This window comes from Dermacentor andersoni, chromosome 6 (assembly GCF_023375885.2).
Source record: "Dermacentor andersoni chromosome 6, qqDerAnde1_hic_scaffold, whole genome shotgun sequence".
NCBI classification, from domain to species: Eukaryota; Metazoa; Arthropoda; class Arachnida; order Ixodida; family Ixodidae; genus Dermacentor; species Dermacentor andersoni.
Window position 1 is genome coordinate 56,804,287 of NC_092819.1, and position 10,218 is coordinate 56,814,504.

At 44.3% G+C, this 10,218-nt stretch overlaps 1 protein-coding gene across 3 annotated transcripts in view; it reads left to right on the top strand.

The window, feature by feature from the left end:
• LOC126522826 (uncharacterized) overlaps positions 1–8,703 on the top strand; it is a 307,678-nt gene extending 298,975 nt beyond the window's left edge. For all 3 annotated transcript variants that reach the window (XM_050171653.3, XM_050171654.3, XM_050171655.3), the window contains 4 exons: positions 158–308; positions 2,025–2,731; positions 3,493–3,624; positions 4,628–8,703. In XM_050171653.3, the coding sequence (XP_050027610.1) occupies positions 158–308; positions 2,025–2,731; positions 3,493–3,624; positions 4,628–4,903 (1,266 nt within the window). In that variant the 3' untranslated portion in view covers positions 4,904–8,703. The remainder of the gene's footprint in view (positions 1–157; positions 309–2,024; positions 2,732–3,492; positions 3,625–4,627) is intronic.
• Positions 8,704–10,218: the final 1,515 nt, after the last annotated feature.

Genomic DNA, 10,218 nt, shown 5'->3' on the forward strand with positions numbered 1-10,218 from the left:
AATTCCCAGTCTGCAAAAAAAAAAAAAAGCAACACCTTTGGTTTCCAAACTTTTGCTCGCGACTGTACACTTTCAGTGCTGTACTTCAGCCCATAAACCTTTGCTAGATGCGTGCTTGGGCAGTCATTTTAACTCGAGCATTGCCACTATTTTCTAGAATTATGTCAACGTATTCATGCTGCATGGCTACCAAGATCTCGACACCTTCAAGGAAATAACAAAGGAAGACCTGGAGAGCTTGGGAATCAATAATGAAGACCACCAGTTGCAAATCCTCAGGGCTGCCGAAGCACTTCTCGAACATGATGGTAGGTTTCGGGAGGTGCGGTTTGAGTTACTAGGAACACCGTTTGGGAAACACAACTTGTACGGTGCAAAACCTTAGGCGATGAAAAGGGGTCACATGCACGATGCTGGGCATATCCCCTATCCCCTTACTATGTCCTCTGTTTTCACATTGTGCAGGTTCTGTTTCCAAAATGGTAACATTCCCAGCCAGTGTTTAAGGAAAGCATAATCATTTTCAGCGGGTTATGATAGAAATGGACTGCGGAAGCATGTATGCATCCCCACTGCAATGTTATTTGCCAGTTCATATGACAAGAACACAGTAACCTGTGCCAAAATTGGTCTTCTCTCATTTCATGGAGGCTGCTGGGCTAGGTCAGCAATTAAGCTTGCTCGTTTACACCGTGATTGAAAGTAGCATCACCCTAGCAAGAAAATGCCCAGTCAGCCGTTCTCGCATGTTGGAAATTTCGAGCCTCTTTTATCACTGAAAAAGAACTAAGCAGACACCATGCCTTCCTTGAAGAGTTATCCATGCAATTATGACTTGAATGCGTTTATTCGATAAACACAGTCAATACAGTGGAATTTTAATGCAGCGAACACAAATACAGTGCATTTTCAGATATAGCGAAGTATACAATAATATAACAAAATTTGAATATTTTTACATTGCTGTCAGTGTGTATGCTTATAATTAATATTGCATATAACTAACGCATTTTCTTGTTGGATGCAATTTCATTATGAATGAGTTCTGAATGGCTATTTCATATGTTGATTACTCATTAACCCTAGATATTTGGGTAATTGAGTAGATATGAACTTTAGTTCCTTTCTTTGCATTCAGTACTCTAAGTAGCCATATGGGTTGGGAATCCTTGTGATGCTGTTAGACGCAACAACTAATCATTCTTTACCATAGAAGACTGAGCAGTTATACAAGGAAAGAAGGAACACAGTTAAGCTTACTGTTAATGCAAGTTGGCTGGAGTAATAATATTTTGAACTTTCTTAGTGAACTGTAATACAAGTGTCATACAGGCACTTTAGATCGCAACTGTGCCCAGTTGCAATCAGGTTTTTACAACACGATTCCTGCATTTTCGTTTATATCAGCTTTGAGTCTTGTACTTGCAGATAAAGTTGAATACAAGTTGATCTCTTTGCATTGTGTTCAGAAAGCTAACCTGCTTGTTCCAAAATTTTGGAACTCGCACAGGTTGCACAAATGAAAACACAAACATCCAATCGTAACAAATCGATTTTACGATGTCAGTAGTATTAGTCGTTACTGTGCTGAAGGGCAGCTATGAAAAGTTGGGTTTGTTCATTGTGATGAGATTTTTCTATCGCGATGAACAGTGATAACTTCTGCATGGCTAAAAAAATCCGTATGGTATTGGGTGAGCTCCAGCACACCAGGTGTTGCTAAGTGAACACAAACACACTTGACAAGTTCACTTCGTATGTAGTAAAAGTCATAGTGCAGACATTGGCCTCAGATTGCTGTCAAAAAGCTCAATCACAATGCACGAATCAAGATTGAACTGATTTGGATTGAGGAAAGCCGCAATAGAAAATTCCCACGTAGCCGCACTCAATCCAGGTTGGGCTCAATCGTAATCAAAACTGCAGATGTGACACACTGCTATAAGGCAGAGAAGCAGAGAGCATCTGCACAGTTTGTGAGAAACGGTCACATAAATTAATTGAGCTTGTATTGCAAATTTCAGGTGAAGTCCTCGGTGAGTACTCGGAGGTGCCTGCCTGCCCCGAACTTCCACCTGTCAAGGAAGGGGATGCAGACCTAGCTCTAGACAGTGTAATCAATGATCTCGACAGCGTGCCCAGCGCATTCCAGAATGACCGAAAGGCATTCACAGTGACCAGCGACGGTGACTCTTCCTTGAACAATGGAAGCAACCTCTTGCGTTTCCCAATGAACATCCCCGTGCCTGAACCGGATAGCCCACCCGCTTTTGCAACAAGGTGTGACGACACGAAAGAGAGGGCATTCAACGGAACCAACACCCCCCCGCTTCCTCCGTCGATCGTCAGTGCGGCCGTTGAGCGGTTCGAGCTGCGTCGAGCTTCGGCTGACTGCATACGAAATCACATTCCGAAGAGCCTGCAGAACGTATTCCGCAAGTTGAGTGGCAACGGAGGCGATGACGACAGTCGTTCCGCTTCCTTTGATGACGAGACGCTGGCCGAGTCTCCTGCAAAAACGTCTTACGGCTCGAGCTTTGCTCGGAAGGTGAAGGCATCGGCCCTCCTTCGAAGGGACTCCCACGACCCTCGCAAGGCCAGTGATAGGAAGGGAAGCCTACACAATGTTGAGGAGACAGCAGCAGCGGCGGCGCTATCCCTGCACATGTGCATTGAACACAAGCTAGCTGCGGAAGGCATTGACCTATGCCAGGAGCCTTACACAGACAAGGTGAGCTCCCTCTGCAGAGCTGTGCTCGTCATGTGGACTTCGGACAAACGGAAGTAATGCTTGGCTACCACATTTTAAGTATAAAGCTGCTTTAGCGCCGATAGTATACTTGGCAACTTATGAATTCACTACCAGTTCTGCGGTGTGTCTAGTTGATGACTCATGGCAAAGCAGAGACACAGTCAAAGCAGAACAGAAATTCTGACCTGTTTATTCTTTCATTCTACTTTGCTCTTATGCGAGCACTGATACATAAAAGAATGCAAGTGTTTGGTGGTCAGTATCACTTTTCATCGGATGCATGGTATGACACAAAACAGGCAAAGTCGTATAAGGGTATCAAGTAAGTTATTTCTGTTACACTGTATACAATGCATTAAAGAAAGATGTCGCAACGGCACATTTACTGTATAGGTGCGATGTATATTCAGGAGCCTGTCCGCAACCAGTTGCAGACATGATGAAAAATAAATGCACGCTTATGCGTGTGGGGAGGGCTTTCTGTACTTTCTTCATGTTTTGCATGTGCAATGAAATTGTGTAGCATAGTGCTGGCAGTTGTGCATTTGTGACACAGAAAGTGTAATGGAGGCACCTCTGTATTTGCTCAACTTTCAAATGAAAGGATGTGTGCACCAGTGTTAACTGTACTCGAGTCGGCCACGTTTACTTTTTAAGATTTTTTTCACGTACAGACTGCCTGTTTGGTGAAAGTATTAGCATAGTGATTATGTTTTGTTCTGTTCCTATGTGACTTGCAGATTGGCTTTTGTGGCATACCGCCAGCCTTGGTACAGCGGTACTCCGAGGAACTTCAAAGGGATATAGCAGAAACTGCAGAAGCCCTGGACAAGATTCGCATCACAGAATTGGATCGCATAGGCAAGCAAGGGGTGAGTTCCTTCCGTGTTTCCTGGAGAGTAATGTAACATTAACTGTATGTGGAATGTCAGAGCTCTACATATACACTGCCTTACATGCAAAGCACCATGTTTAAAAATCGAAGACTCTTTCATTCTCAAAACTTTACTGACTGACCTTCAATGGTAGGTTGCTAGCCATGGTGTTCTGCTGAGCACAAGGTCACAAGTTCGCAATAAAGATGAACTACATTCTATTCTAAAACAGCCAAAGACTGGCCTTGGCAAGTTTCAAGTATTTATACCGCGCCGTTATGACCCAAATACAAAAAAATATACTTTGAAATATGTGACATCACGCTGACTCATGGTCTGAAATTTAAGGAATGGATTTTACATTCATTTTTTCTCCTAATAATTAACCCATTACCACAACATTCACAGAAATTGCTTTGAAAGAATACTTTATCGATATAAACTGATTTACTTTTTTCTCTGTCATCATCATCAGCCTATATATGTCCACTGCTGGACGAAGGTCTCTCCCAGTGGTCTCCATTCACCCTGTCTTACGCCAGTTGAGCCCATCTTATGCCTTCAAGTTTTCTTAATTTCACTGCACTACCTAATGCTCTGCCATTCTCCCCTGCACTTTCCTTCTCTTGGCACCCATTCTCTCTTTAATCCAAACAAAGCCCAGCATATCGTTTTTTCATACGCTGAATTTGATGCCTAAAAACACTGATTTAAGCACTGGTAACCCGATGTAGAGCTCATACTAGCATTTTTGATATGCTGGAAAAAGTTTCCAGTTGTGGATAATTAATCAAATTAATTAATTAATTACCATACTCGTTAAGCTTTAAACAATTATAATTTTACCGTTTTATTCGTACCAGTATACTCTCCATGGCCAGAAGCAAATGTGAACAATATGTTTTAATTTTCTTTGATGTGAAATGGGGTTTGGGATCCGTGGGGCTAATGTAGCACTTGTCTTTGGCGTCCCTTTAAAATTCTGCATTCCCCATGCCAGGTACCCAATGACTTCCTGGCTGACTCCTGCCACGGCACCAGTGTGGAGGCCGACTACTCGGGCGGCCTACGGCCCTGGCTCGTCTCACTCGGCCTGCCCATGTACGAACCCCTGTTCCTCGAGGCCCGACTCTGCGACCTGGCGCGCATCGCCCAGCTGCAAGAGCAGGACTTGCGGGCCCTGGGCATCTCCAACGTGCGGCACGTCCGGCACCTGGCGGCTGCCATCGGTGCGCTGCAAATGGAGCAGAGCCGCTACGGCCTCGAGCTGCGATGACAGCTCCTGCAGCAGTGGCACGCCACTCGCGAGCAGGTGGCGCGCACCTGCCAACGCTTGTTGTCCAGCGGGAGCGACACCAGGGCGCTGTGGCGGCGGGCTTCGTCACCGTCGTAGATGCGAGAGGGTGGCCGGTACACCTTCTCTGTGTGGGGGACAGTGGTCGGTGACTGTGTACCGTGAACGGAAGCAGAAAACATTTTCGGCCACTGCGGCCCTTGTTTAGGAGATGCCAGAACAGAGTGTGGTATTCAGTGTATGACTACGGTGCACAAGATTGCTCCCTGCGTTGTGAAAAGGCGTTAGTTAATTTCATGCTTGCCTGCTGCCACGGCCTTCAACAGCATCTCGTTTCATCGCTGTAGGCTCAGAGCATGGCTACTGCAGTTTCTTGTGCAATGTTGGTCAGCGACTACTTAGCAACTGTGGACAAGTGCCGCATGGCTATAATGTCCAACTTCTTAGAGGTGCTGGAAATAAGCGCAGTATCAAGTCTGTAGATGCCAGAAACGATATCACGGCCCACGTGCGCAACTTGAAATCGAAAAGTGTGCTGAAATTTTTTTCGCAGCAAGGTTTAAAGTGCAGTCCGCACTTCCTGCATGGTGGGCCTAGGCCACTCAAAAACTAGCTTTTCTTTCATGACGCCTGTGTTCCAATGACATCTGCTTGAAATATAACTAGGCCATATGTGAGAGCTTCCTGTTCTGCAAAAGACTAACATAGAGCTATGCTCTTTAACTCGCGGCCAGTGATACGATCTCGGTCTAGAAGACCGGTTGCATAGAAGCAAATTGTTCCTTTATTTTCTGTTGCTTTTATTGAATCAAAGACACACACATTGCGAGAGTTCATTGAGCACTTAACAACCCTTGTCACCAGACACGTATAATTTTAAAAACACTGGTGCTTTACATACACTGCGATCACAACATCCGCACTTTGCCCAAAAATGCCAGGTTGAGTAACAAGACATGCAAGTTGCAGCACCAGAGTACAGGGGGTGCCACTATAAAAGGAAACGCAACTGGCTCATGTCAGTGCGTTTCCATTGTTCACATGTGGTTTGTTTACACGACCGTTCTGGAACGGAAAGACCAAATATACTGTTATTCTTTCAAACCTTATTTTTGATGTCTATGATTGAGGGTGTTCAAGCTGCTCATTCAACTGAATCAACCACAGCTGTTACAGTTGCTGGCATAACTTTTTGGAACTCTGAAACCATAAGAAAATGCAACCTTTTTGTAGCCCGGTCAAACGACGTGAAACTCCGAGGTACGCAGCCTAGTTTGCACACACGGACACACAAACAAACACACACCATTTCCCACTGTATGCTTAGATCGCAAAAAAAAGTTTTAAAGTTTTTTTGATGGCTCCTATGTTCTCTCAATTTTTCTGAGCAACTGGGCCCGGCCTTCGTCAAAAGAAACGTGTGTGACCACAGCTGATTCTGCAGTGTCTAGCGAACCTCCTGTTGCATCTGTACAACTAGAAGAGCTCCCCGGCTTCAACAGGCCGAGATTTCTAACACTAGGAGTTTCGTGGGTGGACCATGGCAATCAGAACTCCCAGTATTCATGCCACTTGCGGCTTTACTTCTTTTGAGAGGGACTGTGCATTCGTGTCAGGAAACCCAAATTTATACTTGTAAGCATCTCATATTGTTTACCAACCATTTTAGGTGCCTTATATGGCTCAACATGCTATGTTCTTGTCCATGGCCTTGTTAGTTTCTCGCACATACCCTGCACCTATTAATTTCCTGGTAAAATTTTATTCTTGCTGGTATATGTAAGCAGATATTACATTTTGCATGCTGCATCTAACTGGAAAATTGTTCAAAACACAAGGTGGAACCAGCCTTATGCTTCTATACCCGCAATACACAAGTACATGATCAGCGACTGAAAGGCCAAGGAGTGTCTTCACATTTTAGGCAACAGTGACTGCATTGCATGTTTCAAGGCCGATTCGAATCTAAATCGCTAGTTCAGTGCCAGTTTTTTTTTGCTCGTGCAGAACTGGCATGGCATGACCTGCAAGAGCCCTGCCCTACCTCTCTAACAAGTACAGCGAATGTTGTGTACTTGTGCACGAAGCCTGCACTGTGTATGAGTAATGGCAACATGCAGATATCACCATGTTGAACTGGTGAAACAACTCGTAAAGATGCAGCGCCTCCTTGACTACTTCAAAAAGTGGCGGTGAATCTAATGGACTTTCAGTGTCACTGCTCTCACAGTGCCATTCATACAATTCTGTCTTGGGCAAGAAGCGCAATACAAGCCACATGTCCTTTATTGCATTGCAGCTTTCCTTGCCTTGACATATGTGCAGTAGGACAGCAAAGCCAAGTTAAAGGAAATGTGCCACTAGGTGCTTTTCTTTTAAGTAATATTGGCTGAGACTTGCTTCCTAGCACCATTCTGCCTTCGAAGCCAGCTCTCGGGCTTTGAATGGAAAGAGTGGCTGTCAGGAAAACGGGCCTTGCGCTGCAGTACACAAACTTTTGCTGCTTGTCACAACCATTGTGCATTCAAATTGACTATGCACACATTCTGCTAGAATGTGTGTGTTACACATGCTTTTACTTATATACTCAGCGATGTGTAATGACTGCAAGCCAGCGCCTTCTAAAGTGCTAGCAAAGCACACACTTGTAGTGGGCTGAGGCACCATGGCAGAAGCTTTAAATCCTGTGTCATTTGACACCGTGGGTGTGAAGTTGGAAAGCAGAAGTCATGAATTTGCACCGGGTGATGGCTAGAAAATGGTCATTACTTCTGGCATCTCGAGAGCAATACTCTTAAAAGGAGAATGTCATTGTTTGTGTGGTAGAGATGACTTTTACCTTGCTTGCCATTTCCATGCTGTGGTCATAACGTGCCAGTCTCTCAAGAGTCAAAATCATGTACCACCAGTACATGTCTACTGTGTGCGTCATGCCATGTAGCGTAAACATTGCTGTATGTCAACTCTTGATGCTCTGCTTCCGATTTTGCGTTCCTAAGATTACCAAAGTGATAAAGCTCTTTGTGAGATTGACCCATTGCATGTTTGTTGTGCAGGGCAGTGTTTTACAATAATGTTGTAAATAACAAAAAAATTGCGCGCATGAAAGGTAACATGTGCCCATGATGTATGTGTGTGTGTGTGCATATGTACATGTGATGGTTAACAGTGCACACTGAAGGAATTGTCGCACAAGATGTTGCAAGAATGATCCAGGATGGGCTAATATGGGCTGTCGTTGCTGCCAGTTCATTCACCTTGGCGCACTGTTAGGCCTCCCCTTTGCCATTATGTTGTTTACAGAGCAACAGTTTTTTTTTTTAGCGAAATTCTTGCATTAGGTGTGCCTAGGGGGCTAAAGAATTATCGGGCAGCACTAATGTGACATGGATAAGTGCAACTGCTGTTTCGATGTTTGTGCTTTTGAGATTTGTGAATTAAGAATTTTTCGAAAGAATGCATAAATCACTCTCAATAATTAAAGTCCATGAAGTGCTGCAGTCCTCAGCCATCAGTAGTAGTTACTGCCTTGTGCATTTGTCTAGTCAAGCGTAAGGTACTTCTCACAATACTGAAGCTGTAGACCTGGTCATGCCTGGTGCTTCCTTTGTGCACTTTCAATACCAACGTGGAATCCACTCACTTCCAGCAGGGAAATGTAAATAGCGCTGTAAAGAAATCAAGTCATGTCTTTCTGTGCCCTGTACTTTACCAAGATGCCGAGATAGCTGTTATTGTATGTACAGTAAAGCTCCTGTGAATAAACTATGTTTTTAAGTATAGCCACGTGCACTGTGGGTGAAAGCGCCGTTGCTGCCGCAATTTTATTCCAGGAGGGTTAAATCCAGCGGGTAATCGGACGCACCCTACAGCTGAAGGGTCTGCAGCCAACAGTAGTATGCTGCCGTTGGTTTAACTACACCGCTTCAGCAGATGTGGCGTTGCGCTGCTCAGGACAAAGTCGCGGGTTCAATTCCGGGCATTTGCAACTGCATTCCAGTAGGGGCTTATTGCAAGAGCACTCATATACCAAGCATTTGGCTGACATTTCAAAAACCCAACGTAAAAACATAAGTGCGCTCAAGGTCGCTACTACTTCAATCAAAATTATGTGCTATACAAGCCAGGGAACCTGGTGGCACCTACCCAAAGGAAGGAAAGAAAGAAAGGAAGTGTAACTGTAAATATCGATTCGGGGCCTTTCACTATGGTATCTCTCATTGCTGCTTTGGGATATTTGTATCAAACACTCCAATGAAGCGTTTGGTGCTCTTTTCGGGCAGTCTGTAAAGTAATGCCCTTTACATTTTTACAGCAATATAGCTGTTATATCAATGCTACAGCAGCTGCATTAATGGAGCTGCTGTAAGCCATTGTCGTTTTAGTTGCCTGGTAAGTAGCATGTCATTCTGTCAAAGGTAACATAGAGATTGAAGAAAAGAAGGCATGCTCAATGAATAGTGAACATGTGTCCTGAACTTTCAAAAACTACCACTCGAAAAGATCTCCGCCACCAGGGCACTGACATAAGCCTGAAAACCTGGACACACTTTGGTTGGCCAATGTTTCTCCATCTGACATGGGTTACTTATTTGGCATTCCCAAACTTTTATCTTTTAACAGAGCAATGTTTGAAGATGAGCGCAAGAATCATGCACTTGCATAGCTTCATACACCGAGCACGATCTTGTACCCGAAATGTGTGCATGCCTTAATTTCACAATGACGCTAAGCTGAATAAATCTACACGGAAGCTATCATACTTGCTCATGCAAGACCCACACACAATATAGTGGGCGGAGGGTGGGCTGACGGGCATTACAGGAGCGGCACTTATGGCCACCTGCTGCCATACATGGGGCTCCACAACGTGCAAGCGTTGATGGCGTGTTGATGCAAGTGTGCTTCTCAGCATGGGAATGGTGGGCACAGTACATGAATTTTCTAAGCTTCGTCCATCATACTTCTCTGACATTACAGTGTTCATGTTCAACAAAATATTGCGTTATAAATTATTAAAATTGCCATGACTATGCATGTACAAAGTCTTACTGCCTTTTGCGTTGCGGAAAATAGGATTGCTTGAGCCAATAAAGGCATATAAAGCATAGTAAGCAAAGCCACAAGTATAAAGATTAGACAAATCCATGTACTACCCATCATTCCCATGGTAGCTTAAAGAGTGCAATGCCAGAGTTTCCTTTACATAGTAAATTTAGTAAGCTCTACGCGGATAATTGCCACAGTGACAACAAGGAAGGGCGTCTGCTGTGATTAAGCCGCTGAGGAAGTGCATG